Here is a 17,646-nt window from a genome sequence, read left to right as displayed (position 1 = left end):
TAGTCATTCATTTGTCCTGCTTCTCTTAGTGCTGCTTTTCATGATGTAGGTCTTAATTTTATTGATTGATCTGATACGTTGCTAATGTTTAAGGAAATGCATTTATAGCTTTGTATTTGAAGATGTGATTGAATAAAGATAAATCTTTAGAATGTGGTGCAATTGTTTTTTGACTCTTTGGATTCCGTGTCATGATGTCAACTGTGGATAATTTGCTCCCCCCCCCCCCCCCACCCCAAAGAGTAAATCTTTTAGGCTCTATTTGTGCAGATCAATATAATGTAACAAGTTGGTAGGGGTGAACCAGCTGAGTGGGCCGTGCTACTAGCAGGGACACTGATATATACTTTTATAGGCTGTTTATTTTACTCTTAAAAACAAACAGCCTCATCTAATGAGCCGATCGCTTAATTCTATTGAGCTCGACTGTGCTGGTTATTTACCTCCAAGTACTATTTCTTCTGAGACTATCAATCTGTTTGGCCTGCAACTGAAAAGTAATCAAAAGTAAATGCTTCTTTTTGTGTGACTGTAATAGCCTGATTTGGGGGGAGCCACCAGTGTCAATAACAACTCTGCTTCTTAGTAAGGACTGAGAAATGCCATCACACCGAAGGAATGTTATTGACAACCAAGCCTCAAGTTACAGAGGACATATAGCATTGTAAAAATGTATTAAAAATCTACATTTATGGACACTGCTGTTTCTGGGCTGTTTTTTAGGTTGAGCATTCGAGACCTCTTGTATTACTTTAGTATATACTTATATGTGTATGTACTTTGTGGGCTCTGGAGAACAGCCCTAGGACTTGTCTGCTTCTGCTTAGGGGCTTATTTTCTGTTCAACTGCCTTTATTTAACTTTCTTGATAGAAAACGACCAGCAGAGATCTGTAAAATATCAGAATCGCTTTAGCATTTTCTAGATTCCAGTCCATAGAAATTGTCTTCCACGAGCACCCATAGACAATAATATTTTTTTCAAATCTTGTATTTTCTTTGATATGACCATCAAAGGCCCTGTTTTTATATTAAAAACAGAGCTTTGGGGTATACCATTTCCCGCTGAAAGGCAATTTTCTCTCCATGTGTTTCCATACCTGGCATGTCACGCAGTTTGGTGCTTAGTTTTCCTCCATATTAAAGAACAGTAGATGTTTCAGCACCCAGGCTATTGTGCTGCATAGCTAAATAGCACATATAAGGTCCCAAAGGCAAGACCGATTGCATTGCAAATGCTTGTTTAACACGGTTATTGTATGCCTCCTGTGTTATCCAACAGCTTTCTGCAAAAACACATTTTATTTCCATGTGCTTTTTATTATTGCTCCGCAAGAACAAGGGAGACTCGTTTAGCTCTCAGAAAATGTTGAAGTTTTCTGAACTCTATGAAACAGAGAAAAAGATCTGCCATTATCCTAAATCTCCCTCTAATAAACTAATTTGTTCCATGCAATTAAGCTAGGAAGAAATGTCTCTAAGCTCACAGCTAGCACTGAAGCAAATATTTTGAAATCTTAATTGATTAGATATATTGATATTTATTATTATTTAAGAGACTTATAATGTGCCTAGCTACCCCGTGGGATATAATTACTACAATTTGTATACAATTTGTATAATCTTTTTCTTTCTTATGAATTCAGCAAGTCGTGGCCTCCAAAAATATACCTTGACATTTTTTTACCGATTTGAAAATAATTGCATTTCTTGAACAGTAGAGGGATCAGAAGCTAAGAAAACTGTAAATTAAATCCTATAGGAAAGCCGACTGGTCGTGTCACTTTCCCCTTTTTAGCCCCTGGAATTTCTCAATGAAGGTCTTCCGTCAAAATATGCTCCAAGATGTATGTACCAATATATTTTCATTCTTAATTTTACTCAACAGGTTATCTAAATCATAAAATGAAGAATCTGTGTCTGGAGAATATATTTTATGGAAGTGCACAAAACGGTTTGAAATATCAGTACCTGAAAAAAAGGCTTTACGACATTAAATGATAGATTGAATATGTGTGCTTTCTTTTTTAACCTTTTGGTAGTAACAAAAGAGATTATCTGATCTCAACAGCATAAGATCTTCCACTTATCATTAGTAAGTAACCACAGGCATTGTCAGTAGATTTCTGATTGCACTCTTCTTGATTCTATTAAGATCGAGTGTCGATTTAGACCAGGTAGTAAAATAAATGCGCTCCAAAGTTTTCATTTGTTTCAATAACTTAGATGACACTCTCTGTATATTTTATCTTTTTGGAAACAAAATAAATAATACAATGCTGCAAATGCATCTCGAATACTCGGATACCACGAGTTGTCTTCTTTATAAAGACTGACAATTTTAGAGGCAAATTCTTCAAAGTTTAAAATAAATCCAGCATCTTTTTTAGAGGACTTAAGTTAAATAAATCTTCAATGGCTTGCCCCTGTGTAGTAGGATGCAATTCAAATTCACATATTACTGGAGCATGAGCCGAAATAAATATAGCCTCAATTTATGAACTTCATAAAGATTTCCACAAATTATTAATTAGATGCAAAAAAATGATAAATATGAGTCGGTTATTTATCTCCTTTTTTTGTTTTAGCTCGTGAAGCGTTTCGATGTCAAATTTACATTAAAGATCTTATTTCAAGATGTAAATTTCGGGGGGAAAAAGGACATTTTGTAGCAGATTATATTTTATTATTGATCAAATCCTTCATATTCCATGTCTCATATCCAAGAGATTGCAGCCTTTTCATGGGCTTTGGGATACAAATTAAATTTAGTGAAATCTGAAGATTTACAATTGAGAAATTATTACCTTAAAAGTGTATTTGATCTGTTTGGTTTAAGCAGGAAAATACTAAAACTAAATATTTATGGGTATGGTTATCAAATATTTTTTCTGATAGTATCAGAAAAACTGAAATCCATATTATGATTAAATTGCAAAATACAACTGAAAAACGGAACTTTTTTATGGTTGTCAAGGTGTGGAAGATTAACCTCTATTACAATGACTCAATTACTGATTACTAATTTTCCTTTAACCATGCACCACATTAACATTCCCACATCCTTTTTTTATTTTTTTAATCTATCTAGAGAATTCTCTTAAATGTTTGTGTAATAATAAAAAGGCCTAGAATTTCTACAGTCAGACTTAAAACACTGAATCCAATGTGGAAGTTCATGTTCCAGGCTTCTAAAATTACCATTTACCCTTTTGTTTTAGCTTGGTCCTTATTACATTATGAAGACAATGAAGAATGTCAGGTTTGGGTGGAAATAAATAAAAAAAATTGTATTTCTCTTTTTTTAATGAAGACGTTCTTTACATGGCTCAAATATCTGGATTTATATCCTCTCCTATGTACAATTTTGAATATAATTTTATTTATAGAGGTTTTGATTAAAAAACTATTCTTAGACTGGCCGATTTGGCACACCAATAAAATTAAGAACACAAATAAAGTGTTGTAATGGAACAAATAGAAGAGTTAAGAGTTAAGGGTATTTTCTTGATTAATCAAGTTCTTGATAAAGATATCTTCCTGTCGTGTCATCATTTACAAAGAAAGCATAATTTACCAATAACCTTTTTGAAACAATATGCAGAACTGATTTCTGTCATTGATTTACTTCTTGACAGATTGGAAAATGTTGAATACATTTCAGAAGAGAACATACAGGTTCCTTGTCTTTATAGTGAATTTGATCATAGAGCATCAGTTAAGTATAAATAATTCCCACATATAGCTACAGATAGAATGAGGTTTCCTATAGAACTGTTGTGGGGTCGGGGCTACATTTTACTAGACCTGTTATGGGATGGAATCATGGTTAAGAATCTATTCTACAACAAGTTTAGTTGGTGCTAGTTCTATTATATGATAAATCATTGTTCACTCCACAGAATTTGTTCAAAATAATCTATTGACCCCTGCTAAATATTGGTCCAGTTGACTAGCTGAAATATCATATCTTCAGGCTGTTTAATTGTTCTTGGCTACATATTTTCTGTTACAAAATCGTTGGAAGGATTAATGAGATTCTTAATATTAAGTTCCCTTTAACATTTTAAGCATCAAGGTTTTAGGAGTCAATCAATCAATCAGTCTTTTCAGGGTGGGATATTTCTGTGATTTATTAGTAGCATAGGGGTTAAACAATAATGGGGTAACCCTGTGTCCCTCAGAACCTGGGTATTATTAAGTTAAACAAGAAGTGGTTCTGTCGGGCAGAAAGTATGTTACTTAGTGGTGCTCTGAATGCACTCGTTAAAATCGGGTAGCAACCTGTTCAAGCGCCTGTAAAGTAAAACAATTTTCCTTGAAGAATTGGAAACAAAATTCTAGATGCTTTGTACTGTTTCTATTTATCCGAATTAAATCATTCATAGATAATCACAGTAAACGGTGGCTGTCAACATGAATTAACACCAATGACTCTTTTCATTAGCAGTGTCTTTTTGTTATGTGTAGAGTCTTGGTTAGTCTGGGCCTTGAGTAATCGTCGACGTTTCAACCCTATATGTGTCCCAGTCGGTGGTCACGCAGGGTCTTTATCAGGACAGTGTGTCGGGAAGGGGACAGCCCTAGAAGGGCCGGACAAGGTCTTGGCCGAGGTCGGGGACACTCGCGGAAATTTCAAAAGGCGGGCCCAAGCGGTAATTGCTCTTGGTGTAACGAAGGTTTAATTGTAATTGGGAAGAAATGTGGGGCAGACAAGCCATAGTCTTGTCTTGCCGCTGCATTCAGTCAGGTAATGCAGTGGCAAGACAAGACATATACTGAAATTTCCGCGAGTGACCCCCTACCTCGGCAAAGACATTGTCCGGCCCTTCTAGGGCTGTCACCACCCCCTTCCCGACACACTATCCTGATGAAGACCCTACGTGACCACCGGCTGGGGCACATATAGGGTTGAAACGTCGACGATTACTCAAGGTCCAGACTAACTAAGACTCTACACATAACGAAAGGACACTGCTAATGAAAAGAGTCATTGGTGTTAATGCATCATCTGTCCTATCTCTCACCTGTATATAAATACCTCAACCACCATGTATATATTGTACACCTGTTGAGCACTGAGCACTTATATCACACAATCACTTCTTATCTATGTAAATATTGAAATCATGTTGACAGCCACCGTTTACTATGATTATCTATGAATGATTTAATTCGGATAAATAGAAACAGTACAAAGCATCTAGATTTCTGTTTCCAATTCTTCAAGGAAAATTGTTTAACTTTACAGGTACTTGAAAAGGTTACTACCCGATTTTAACGAGTGCATTCAGAGCACCACTAAGTAACATACTTTCTACCCGACAGAACCACTTCTTGTTTAACTTATTAGTAGCATAAGCATCTAATCTCCACTAATTGGAAACAAGCGTATAAACTGTCCTTTACTGTATTGTATAACTCTATACGTCATGAGTATACATTGCATACTTCTTTGAATTTATCAATTAAAATAGAGGTACATGGCCCTCCTTGCCAAACTCTCTAGTAACAGATTTTCAAGGGTTATTTCTTCATTATAGAATACTGATATGGAAGTTTATAAACTGTCAAATTGTTTTACATTTGATATTGGGTACACTTACATTTAGTATATATGAAGTTTATTTAATTCATGTTTCAGATAAATACTTTTTCCGTAGGATACTGTAGTTTTCTTATATTGCTTGTTTATTATATGAATAACACTTTTAAACTAAAAGAACTTCTCTAAAGGGTATTTACCCTTAAGCAGGTGTTACACGTAACTTGCACATTTCGTGAATGCGGACACAAACAACGCGTGCTGCTTATCTGATCTCACTTCGTGATGACGTTAGTACAACTCACTCGTACTTGCCACGCGGTGGCGCTATTCCCAAACAATTGGGAAACAGAGGAAGCTAGACACAAGTTCCACAGAAAGAAGCAAATGATTATGAAAAAGGACGAGATTACACTTTGGGTAGGAAATGATCTAAACAAATACACACATGCATGCACTCTATTTGAAAGATTAACAGTTTGACACGTGAATATGGTGTAAAACAAAGCACATATACAAAACATACAAACTATGATCTTGAGATCTCTACAAAGCACTGTTTGAAATGAGTTCTTGTATTACTAATCCAATGGCACATAAAACGAGAACAGCTAATATTTAAATGGGGTGTATCTGTGATTTTCTAGACATCCCACCACTCCCAGGATATTGTGGTATAAATTAAAGGCATGTTGCGCTATCATAAGCGAACATTGTGAGACAAACTATTACGCTAGTTTTTTGGCATTCTCAATGTTATTTTGTTGACATTCATTAGTTTCTGCATGCTGTCGTCCAAGTAAAGTAATACATTTCACAAGCTCACTTTCTGATAGGCTTGTTCGGGAATCATGTGTTGTGGCATAATAAACAATGCACTAGTCATCGCCAGGTAGTACCTTAGTTTAAATTGTATGCCAGACATATACTTCGGTAGCATTCCAACTGCCCAAACTGTGGTCAGCTTGCGTCCCATTAGCTAGTTATAAAATACCATTCAGCAGGGATTGGAGGTTTGTCATTAAATGCACATTTGAAGAAGAAGAAGGGGAAAAAATAGACGTTTCTGGCGTGATGAGAAAATTGGGAGAAAACACAGTCCTGCAATGCTTGGGACTGGCACTTTCCAAAAGGCAATTTTGCACATGTTGCTTTCTGCGGGAGCTGCAGAGATTTGTGTTTATGTACAGATGTCGTGGAATGTAAACCTATCTGTGAGAGCAGCTTATCTGATTCTTGAGAGTAATAATATGGTACAAAGAGTCACTTACGCATACAGCAAAGGTCGATGTAAACCATAATTAGAAACAGCTCTCATTTATAATGATAAACGGTTATATTTGCGGACCTGCATTCTACCACAGTTCATGGGGGATCTGAGCCCTAATCGCTGTTTACAGTGTAATGTGCTACAGAGTTTCAGAGAAGCAGTTGAGCGGGCTGAAATGATCCGAGGAAGATGTGGCTCTCGACTGGGCTTTAAACGGGATGGTAAAAGTGGAGGGCCCCTAAAAGGGGCGTGACCTATATAATTAGGGTGTGTCTTAAACCTGCAAACTAAACTTCACAGAGTGTGCCACCATATCCAAACAACTGCAACTGGAACATGACCATTGCTCTGAGTGCTATGGAGAGAGACCAAGGATTGGAAGAGCCTCCACGAAGGGATGAAAGACGTCGCCGTGTGGATGAAGAACAGCCGCCTGAAACTGAACTCAGACAAAACGGAAGTCCTCATCCTAGGACCATCACCCTCCGCCTGGGACGACTCCTGGTGGCCCCCAGCCCTGGGCACCGCCCCCAAGCTGACAGACCACGCACGCAACCTGGGCTTCATCCTGGACTCCTCCCTCTCGATGACCAGACAAGTCAACGCCGTCTCCTCTTCATGCTTTCACACCCTCCGCAAGATCTTCCGATGGATCCCGATCGAAACCAGGAAGACGGTCACCCAGGCCCTCGTCACCAGCCGGCTGGACTACGGAAACACCCTCTACGCTGGAACCACAGCCAAGCTACAGAAAAGACTCCAGCGCATCCAGAACGCCTCCGCCCGACTCATCCTGGACATCCCTCGACGCAGCCACATCTCTGGCCACCTGAGGAACCTGCACTGGCTCCCCGTCAACAAGAGGATCACGTTCAGGCTCCTCACCCACGCACACAAGTCTCTCCACAACCTGGGCCCCAAGTACCTCAACGACCGCCTGACCTTTCACACGCCCACCCGCCAGCTGCGGTCCGCTAGCCTTGCCCTCGCTGCCGTACCACGCATCCGAAGAGCCACCGCCGGGGGCAGATCCTTCTCCTACCTGGCGGTCAAGACATGGAACTTCCTCCCCATCCACCTTCGGCTGACCCAGGAAAACCTCGCCTTCAGGAGACAACTCAAGACCTGGCTGTTCGAGCAGTAGCGCCCCCCTTCCCCCAAGCGCCTTGAGACCCTTCCGGGTGAGTAGCGCGCTATACAAGTGGTATGATTGATTGATTGATTGATTGAAGAGCAAGTATTCTTAACACCTTTTTGATCCACTCACAGCATTTGCATTCCAACTGTGGACTCTTGCACTCATTGTTTTACAAATTAAGTGCTAAACGTGTGGAATATAAATAGAAACGGCATGGATTACCTTCGTTTTTCAGACTTTTGTTAACAAATACATTCGTGTTTTACCAAGTTTTGACTGTAAAATAGGGACATTAATATATTGCCTGAAAAGGACCCGTTTCAAAGTCCGTTTTTAATTACCACTGGATCCGAGACCAGGGCAACTTCAAGCCCTGGCTCTCGAGTCACAACTAGGCCTGGGCAGTAAATTCCGCTCCGTTTGCGGAATTTGGGTAATTTCGCGTTCCACGGAGAACGCAAAATTGCCCAAAGACCTACGTTTCACAAATTCGCGAAATTTTTTGCTTGTTCGTGTTCTCAAAATGCGTGTTCACAAGATATTTTTCCCCGAGCACGCAAACAGCGATTGCGAACAGTAAAAAAACATCGCGAACAAGCAATTCCGCGTGTTTGCGGAATTTCTCCAGCTCTGTTCCACTTCCAAACACTTGGAGCCCCCCCCCCCCCCTTCACTGGCCTCCGTGCTCTGCCCCGCCCGGAGCGCCTCTTCCGGGGCACCCTACCTACGCTCCCTGCCCAGGGCCACCATGAGCCTAGAGCCGACCCTGTCTGCATGGATGGATCTGATCACACCCGCAGCTCAGGCGCTCACATGTGATTAGCTCACACATGGGATACACACTGCTCGGGACAGTGGAAAAGACTTCACGCAATTTGTAGCGGAATGCTTTCTGCTGCAAATTATCGAAATTGACCCAACCCTAGTTTTTAATATATTAACTTGTTCCCATATATTGGCCGAACATTTTTATTTAGCGGCGGTCTTGTTTAAAATCACAAACGATGCCGTCTTCTGCCGATTTCGCAGGATAGCCTCGATTCCCAAACTCGCTAAAAAGCTGGGAAGAGGGTGAGGGGGGGAGCAGTTACACCAATAAGAACAACAGAGAAAAGAGAAAAATGCCTGGCTGGCGGTTGCTTTCCAGTCACACGGTGCAGTTTGATCAGCTTTAAGCACACAGAACTAGGCTACTGAGTAAGGCAACCACAGTCCTTAATTAAGCAATAAATAATTCAAAATTCACTGGAATCCAGCCAAATTGGAATGAAGACAACAATAGCATTGTCATTATGCATTGATCTTCCCCCGCAAAGAGCAGAAACATGAAACGTGACTCACACTGTAATAAGCGGCTTGTGAAAGATGTACCTTAACCCGGGGGCGGCCGGGGCAAGCACAATGGCTCCTCTGTGTATCGCACAGCAGAGCTAGGCAGTGACACAAGGTGTGGTGCTGACAGGTGTTCTCACTACACTGACCTATATAACTCTGATATCTCACCCATCCCCCAGGAACAAGTCCACTTTATCCAACGCAGGGTAGATGAAAGTTCAAAGCGCCAGAAAAGAGCTGCAAAAGTCGACAGGACAAAACAGAGTGACGTCAGCGTAGATCCATGCCAGACTTTCAGGACAACCCCAGGGAATGGCTGTAGGGCCTAAAGTACCTGGCACTAGGGCAATCTGCCATCCTGCTCCTTATTTTCTCCGTGAGACAGCTTACCCATGGCTGTGAGGTGAAAGTTTTTACCTACATTGTCCGGATAAAATATAGAATTGTTGGTGTGGGTGGGGACCAAAATGTTTTAAGCAAGAGGACATGTAGGAAACGATTTAAAGACCATGAGGATTCCTAGAATTGCACTTTTTAGCCACAATTCTCCAGAAATCGTGTTCCCTCTCTCCCTATTTTCTTTTGCTAATCCCTGTGTTTTGCTGCACTTCTTTTTTTTCACTGTTCAAAATGTATTGCTTTGATTCATCTTGCCGTGAGCTTTTGGTCACACTCCTGGGGCTAAGTCCTATTTAAATGCCCCAATAAAAGTAATGTATTATGACTGTGTTGGTGTTACTCATGGCAACATATCCAGAATGCAGATGCTGCGGGTAACAGTGTATTTCTCACTTTTTGTAACTCTTCTGTTGTATGCAAGTGCGTTAATCAAAAATAAATTCACATTCCTGTCTACTAGCACCAAAAAAGGGCTTTCCTACATTCCCAGTAGTATTTGTGATAACGGATGTTTGCTGGAGACATTTACGACTACATTTCCGTGCATCAAACGTTGTAGTGAAAAAAAGTGTGTGATTTTGCTACCCACCACCAATATTAAGATTTGTATTGCGTTAAATTAGTACTTTACGGATGTTACAATTGATAATACGGTAGGGTTAGTAGTATGTTAACGTTTCTAGTAACAAGTGCGCACTTCCATACCTTCAAGAGGGGGTGAAAACTCATGTTTTTTGTCAGACACAGGAACATTGGAACATTCAAAGAACTCCAGGTCGTCCTCTGGCTCACCTTTCACCTCGGACCCATCAGATTTCTGAGTAACTGTTGTTGATGCCAATTTCTCTTCATCCGTGGCATGGCCTCCTCGATTACCAATGATTGGAGCACCAGAGACGGGCTCTTCTTCATCCTGGAGGACAAAAGAGACAACATTAAAACTCGGATCCCAGCTCCTCACAATAGCCATGTCCAAAGATCACATTCCCCCATAGACTCTTCTAAACGCTCTCTGCAACCCAGGTGTGTTAACAACAACTTGAGTAATACTGGGTGGGTACAGCAGAAAACAATTACTCAGGATAAAAATATCGATCATCTATCTATCATATATAGATCAACTGTGCATCCAATGGTTGCTGAACTATTGCTTCAGAAATTACTAAATATAATATTCTTTCGAGGTTTAGCATGGCTTCCAATGGTTTGCTCATTTTCCGCTTATGGGTGGGTCACACATAATCTATTTAATGCTCCTTGGTGGATTAATGTTGCCTCTCAGGTGTTGTTCAGGTGTTTGCTACAGATCTGTTCGTCTGCCATATACTCTATCTAATATTTGGTGGTTTAAACGTGCCTCCTAAGGGGTGCTCATCTGCTGCTCCCAAACAGACCATTTTTGAAAGTGCTTGGGTGCTTAACTGTGCAATCAATGAGCTTCTCTTCCATTGTTCCTGGTTAAACTTAATTTAACCCTTGGTGATTCAATCATACCACCAATGGACCGCTCTCCTATCTCTTCTGAGTCAAACAAGTTTAGTACCTTAGAGATCTAACAATGTCCCATTAGGTTGCTCACCTGTCACTTCTAGGTATGACTCCATTTAATAGTCATAAAAAAACACATTAATGGCGGTATCCAATTATGTTACTGCCCATCCGAAATACTGCAAGTACCTATATGTGCACCTTTCTCTATTCTCACTTTTCTGCAACTTCAGTGCGAATGAGAGCACCAGTCAATGGAACATGGACATACCACAAAGTCGGACCTCATACACTGCATTCAGAATATCCCACACAGAAAAATCCTTAACAGCCCTTAACCATGCAGCCTGAATGGAGCCCAGGAAGTGGATGATGGAGTGCTTTATGACCGCATAATGGGTATGAAGCGCTTTATAAATAAATGTAGGTAAAAAGAAGAATAGATGGATGGTATGGTTACAAAGTCAAACAGCCCACCAGTCAAAGATCTGGGCTGAAACCCATTGTCTTTTTGCTCACCACACCATTCCAGTTTCGACCCAGCCATATGCAAATCAGTTTGGACCCTGCTCCCCATGGGAACTGTCCAGCCCGAACTCCAATCCCAGGTCATCCCAAGGTAATGATAGGGAGACTCCACTCAGAGCAAAGGTAGGAAGACTTCAAACTACTTAAATACAAAATTAAGAGGGGCTGTGGGTAATATTCACGTTTGTGTTTCCCTCATAGATTGATCCAGCGGTTGGCAAGAATACCCGCATTGTGTTATTTTCTCTGGATCGCTTAAATATATGTATGTGATCCTTATCAATATTGAGAAAGAAAAAAACATACAGAGGATCAATTTAGTGGCCTGTTTGGGGAGGATTGATGAAAATAGATAGTCCACCATCCCTATGCGTGATAGCAATTGGATGAATTAGCTACGCCAAGAATGCAAAATGTTGAGTAGTAGATTCTATGTTATGCTCAGAAGAGTTGCTGCCTGAACTCACTCTTTGAAGTGAGTAGCCCAACAAGTATGTGAATTGTGTAAGAGAAGATGGCTGTGTGCAGTACATATTGCTTAAACTCAAAACGCATGCAAGTTGTACAGGAGAAGATTGGTATATGTAGTGCACATTGGTGAACCCCAAATTATGAGTGACTGATGTGAAGATGTTTTTTAATACTGATCTAAACTGATGTACCGTAGCTTGACAAATCACAGCATGTGTGTGTGTGTGTGTGTGTATATATATATATATATATATACATATATATATATATATACACATATATATATATATATATATATATATACACATTTTTAAAAATCTATAAAATGATTAGGTGTTTTAATTGGAACTATGTATATGACTAGGAAACGAATGCAGATATAGGATTGATAATAGTATTTATATGTTTGCTCACAGGTGTGAACAATAAGCATTGACACGAGATATTTTGTTGTCTTGAAGAAGGTGGTCAGAACTGGAACAAGTTAACGCATATATAATGGAAAATTTGTTGAACATACTGTCACATTAAATGAGAACTTTGTCATACTCATGTACCTGCATTGATTGATTGTACAAATTAGCAAATTGAGACCGAGCTTATGTCTTGGGTTCTCTATCGTTTTCTCTCTTCTTATTCTTTTTTATACATATGTTGATTATATGTGTGTTTTTGTTATACTATGTTTTTTAACAAAAGTGAAGTAGGTGAAGTCTTTTTAAACTTTTAGCCTTTTATGGGATGTATGACCTATTATGTACATGAAGGATTAGTTTAGACCGGGGCGTGGCTAGGCGCCGAGCATGGCGGTCGTCTTGTAGACGAGCTCTGGACCTGGGCCACTGTAATCCTGAAATAAATAAGCCATACCTGCGTGGAAAAGGTCAGGAATCCCAACGCTGCCACAGGAAGTGGGGCACAGTCGGGCGATGTCATCGTTGGGCCCGTAGTTCACTGATTTCATCCATCCCGAGCGAGTTCGACGCTGTGGAAGCCGAGGGGCACCATTTTGGAATTGCGGTGCGGAAACTGGAGGGGAGCCGGCGTGACCCATTGGTGTGCTGTGGAGGAGACGGGCGGCCACGGAGTAGAGAAGCGCACGCTGCCAGTGCGAGGACCCGAAGATTGTGAGCCGCCGGACCCGCGGGCGATCTGAGGAGCGGAGGGGGCACTGGAGCGGAGGTCGCGGCTGGCCGGTAAGATTGGGGTGGTGTGCCGGCCTGCGCCCTGGGCCCCCCCTCCCCCTCACAAGTGCACGCAGAGAGACAGACCGGGCGGGTGCCCGGAGAAGCAGCGGTGGCTGCTGAGCGCCCTCCCTCCCTGAAGCGGGAGTCTTAACGGGGGCGGAGACTTCCGGGAGTATATGTGTGGATTGGGTCCAAGGCTGTGTGACTAACGCTACAGCCGGGATTCCCTGAATGACTGCAGCAGTTACCACGACCTGCCCTGTAGACGTGGGAAGCACGGACATCTCCCCTCACGTGGCGGTGGAGATCTCCCTGGACAGGAAGACACGCTGCCCCTGCAGACATACTGGCCCCCTCATAGGAGATGTGGCGGAGCTGGTGCTCCTGTGAGGCACTAGCATGAGCTACGAAGTGTACTACCTCCCCCCCAAAAAGAAACAACGGGCCATTGTGGGACAAATATAGGGAGCCCTGTTACTACTAGTCCCTCAAGACGACACGGGGGGGGACAGTGTAACTGGGAAACTCAAGGTGGCAGTGCGGCTGCGTGTAGAGTCTGCGCAGACAATATCTCAAGGCGCAGCTAGGAGTGAACCCCAATTGCCGACAGGAGAGGAGCTGAAGCAAGGCAGTGTGTGGTAGGCTGCACGAGGCAGCGAGTGGCCCGAAGTGGACAAGCAAGCACGAGTGGACTGACCTTTATTTTAGGTACTGGGAGTACACTGTTTGCGACTGGACCCCCACAACCAGACATGAAAGAGACACAGTGGTTATATTGAAGGACACTGCCACCAATGAGAAAAGGGACATAAAGTAGGACTGACAAGGGGGGGCGACTACATGCGAGTGCTCCTGGCAGCTGGAGTGTGAATCGATTGTACGGCACACTGTCACACCTTTGTACTGTGGGGTACGTGTGAAATGGAACTGCACTGTTGAGGGGGATGTTGGAGTGCCTGAGGTGTAGTGATGAGATGCAATGCAGATAGTCTGCCTTAAGGGATACGGCCATTACCAAGAACCACCATAGTGTCTGCGCAATGGGGAGGAATAGGGCGAAGCAACATGATCAAGGCTGCGCTGTTCCTATCCAAGACGGAACGAATAGTATGGCCAGCACCCCAGCATCCGATTGTGTCCCTCCCACTACAATGACTGCTCCGGAGGATAAATTAGACCTCATATTGCAGGAAGTGAGAGAATCTAGAAAAGCAATAGAGATCCAGATAGGAACCCTGACCACCGGCCTGAACTTGCTTAGAGCGGACCACGCAAAGACGGCAGATAAGGTGAAAGATAATGCGGCGACAGTGGCCGAGGTGTTGCCTAGACAAAAACAGGCTGAAACGGATGTGAAGCAGCTGCAGACGCAGGTGGCCACCTTACTGGAGAGAGTGGAAGAGGCAGAAGGGAGAGCAAGAAGGAACAACATCCGAGTGATAGGAATGCCGCAGAAGAGCGAAGGAGCAGACCCATCGGGATATATGGAACAGTGGTTCAGGGATCACGTCACGACGGAGGGACTTTCCACACAGTACTGTATAGAGCGAGCGCATAGAATACCCACGGGAAGACCGAAACCGGGTGCCCCTTCGCCGCCCCTCATAGTCAAACTACTGAACTTCAGAGATCGAGACACCCTACTGCAAAAGGCAACGGAGATAGCGCCGATAACCTTTGAAAACGCAAGAATCTCCTTGTATCCGGATTACACGATAATGGTTCAGAAGCAGCGGTCTTCCTTTATGGCGGTTAAACGGCGACACAGGGACTTGAATTTAAAATACGCACTACTATATCCGGCGAGATAAAAAATAATGCACAACCAGAAAACGTATTTTTTCGAAAGCCCTGGAGACGTTGAGGACTGGCTTGAAGTAATGGAATTAACTAATGCAGAGGAAAGTGCCACACAAATGGAAGGAAGGAATCGATCCCTCACGAGCACCTTTACTGGTCTCAGAGGCGGAAGATTGCCACGGACCACTGGTCGTACCTATGTCACCTCGCAACAGGCAAGGCAAAACAAGATGCAAGCGATCATCGCAATGGTTACATTCACGAATGCCCCAAGAATAGACACTAAGACCTCCTCAGAAGATGAGGCGACACATGGATCGGACTCTGAGGGCAGTGTGGCTTTGTTCCCCTCGGCCACCCCGCAGCTGATCACAGACCTATTTGGTTGATGGACTCGCGCAAGTACCAATTTTTTTATGATGTAACTGTAATATGTAGACATGTTTATCTCCTTTATGACACTATCAGATTTCCTGCAGAAGGCAAGATATTATTGGGACCCAGGTACCGTAGAAGCTTAAGAGTTGTAACTTGAAGTCTTAGGAAATAGCATGCAGAGCGCAGGCACAACCCCCCATATGGCGAAGGCCCTATTCAGGACTTTTATGTTTTTATTGTTTCAGTTCTGTGTTATGTTCTGGTATAGTTTGAAGACCAGACTGAGTATTGGAAGGGTTGGGGGGTGGGACGGTCACAGTATTCAAGTAGGTGTAGATGCACGAGATTTCTTGGGAACCATGACACCTTGTCATTGGAGAGAACGCTTAGTACGATGCATGCGCTGGGTAAATACACCATTATAACATGGAACATACGAGGTATGGGCACAATACACAAACGAAATAGGATCCATGCGCATCTCCAACGCCATAAAGCGCAGATTGTATACCTGCAAGAGTCACACATGGTGGAAAGTGAGGTGGTGAAACGTAGAAAGAAATGGCGTGGCCAAATTTTCTCCACCTCTTACTCTAATTATGCAAGGGGAACAACGATCTGGATACGTCATGGTGTGCCGTTTGTGGCACACGAGCAGAGGATTGACAAAATGTGCAGCTATGTATTCGTGAAGGGTGTACTAGATGGACAATTAGTGGTACTGGGTACAGTGTACGCCCCAAATTTTGACCAAGATAAGTACTGGGACACAGTGAGTGGGGTGCTAGCGGGATGGGGCGCATGCCCGTGGATAGTGGGAGGTGACTGTAACACACTAATGGATGTGCCTTTAGACAGATCGCACCCGCCATTTTGCGGAGCTGGGGTCTTCAAACAGACTGAAGCATCGGTTAGATGGGCAGCAGGATGGGAGCTGTGTGACGTATGGAGGATGCGACATCCTGCACAAAGAGAATATTCATATTACTCCTTAGTACATGACCTACACACTAGGCTCGACAGAATATTCTGTTCTGTGTGACGTATGGAGGATGCGACATCCTGCACAAAGAGAATATTCATATTACTCCTTAGTACATGACCTACACACTAGGCTCGACAGAATATTCTGTTCTAACAGAATAGCCATGCAGGTACTTCACTCCACATACTTGCCTGAGACTTTCTCGGATCATAACCCACACAAGATAGTTATTACATGGGGCAAAATACCCAACCCGGTCCCTACATGGCGGTTGTGGCCACAGCTGTTGGAAGACTCAGTATTCCGACATGATCTCTCGCACACTATAGACTGTTACTTTGCGGAAAACAGAAAAACGGCTACGAGTAGATTGGTTGAATGGGACGCCTTTAAGGCAGTCATAAGGGGCAAGGCGATCAGCTTGACAGTGGGAGCAAGACAGGAACTTCATAGGTCATTAGTGGAAGTGGAGGAAATAATGGGCAGATTAGAACAGGATGCTGCGACTGATGGGGGAAAAAGGGCTTTTACAAGAGGCACGAATTAAACACGCTGAATTATTGGAATCACTTAGAGACATAGACTATCAGGCATATACCAGACGTGCCCACACAGAAGCAGATAAGGCAGGTACACTGCTTGCTAGATTGATCCACGATACCCCTCCCACGGTAGTGATAAGCGAAATCAACACAGAGGATGGAACAAGGGGATACCAACGATGCCTTCAGGAAGTACTATGCCAAACTATATGGTGTGACAAACACTGATACTGGAGAGCAAATGGAGGCCTTCCTATCCTCTTCAACATTTCCAGTGCTCCCGACATTGGCACAGAGGGACATGGCGGGGCCCATTGCGCCACAAGAAATTAAAGCTGCTATGAGGGACCTCCCACGTAATAAGACCCCTGGTATAGATGGGCTCCCCATTGAATTCTATACCACATATGCTGAAACCCTGGTGCCCCAATTGAAAGAACTGTATGAGGCAGTTTGGAAAGAAGGTTCCCTACCACTCACTACGGCACAGGTGCTCGTAATTTCCCTACCAAAGCCAGGAAGGGACCATACGGATATGGCAAATTATCGCCCGCTATCGTTATTACCCACTGAATACAAAA

General features: G+C 42.8%; 1 protein-coding gene across 11 annotated transcripts in view; it reads right to left on the bottom strand.

Annotated features, from left to right (window-relative positions):
• Positions 1–17,646, bottom strand: part of TACC1 (transforming acidic coiled-coil containing protein 1) — an 875,899-nt gene that overhangs the window by 99,509 nt on the left and 758,744 nt on the right. For 7 of the 11 annotated variants that reach the window (XM_078666332.1, XM_078666333.1, XM_078666330.1 and 4 more), the window contains one exon: positions 10,392–10,599. In XM_078666332.1, the coding sequence (XP_078522458.1) occupies positions 10,392–10,599 (208 nt within the window). The remainder of the gene's footprint in view (positions 1–10,391; positions 10,600–17,646) is intronic. The other 4 variants (XM_078666329.1, XM_078666325.1, XM_078666324.1 and 1 more) reach the window with 1 other exon arrangement.

The sequence above is a fragment of the Lissotriton helveticus genome, chromosome 11 (genome assembly GCF_964261635.1).
Source record: "Lissotriton helveticus chromosome 11, aLisHel1.1, whole genome shotgun sequence".
NCBI lineage: Eukaryota > Metazoa > Chordata > Amphibia > Caudata > Salamandridae > Lissotriton > Lissotriton helveticus.
The sequence above is the reverse complement of the archived record's forward strand: the minus strand, read 5'-3'. Positions and strand labels throughout refer to the sequence as shown.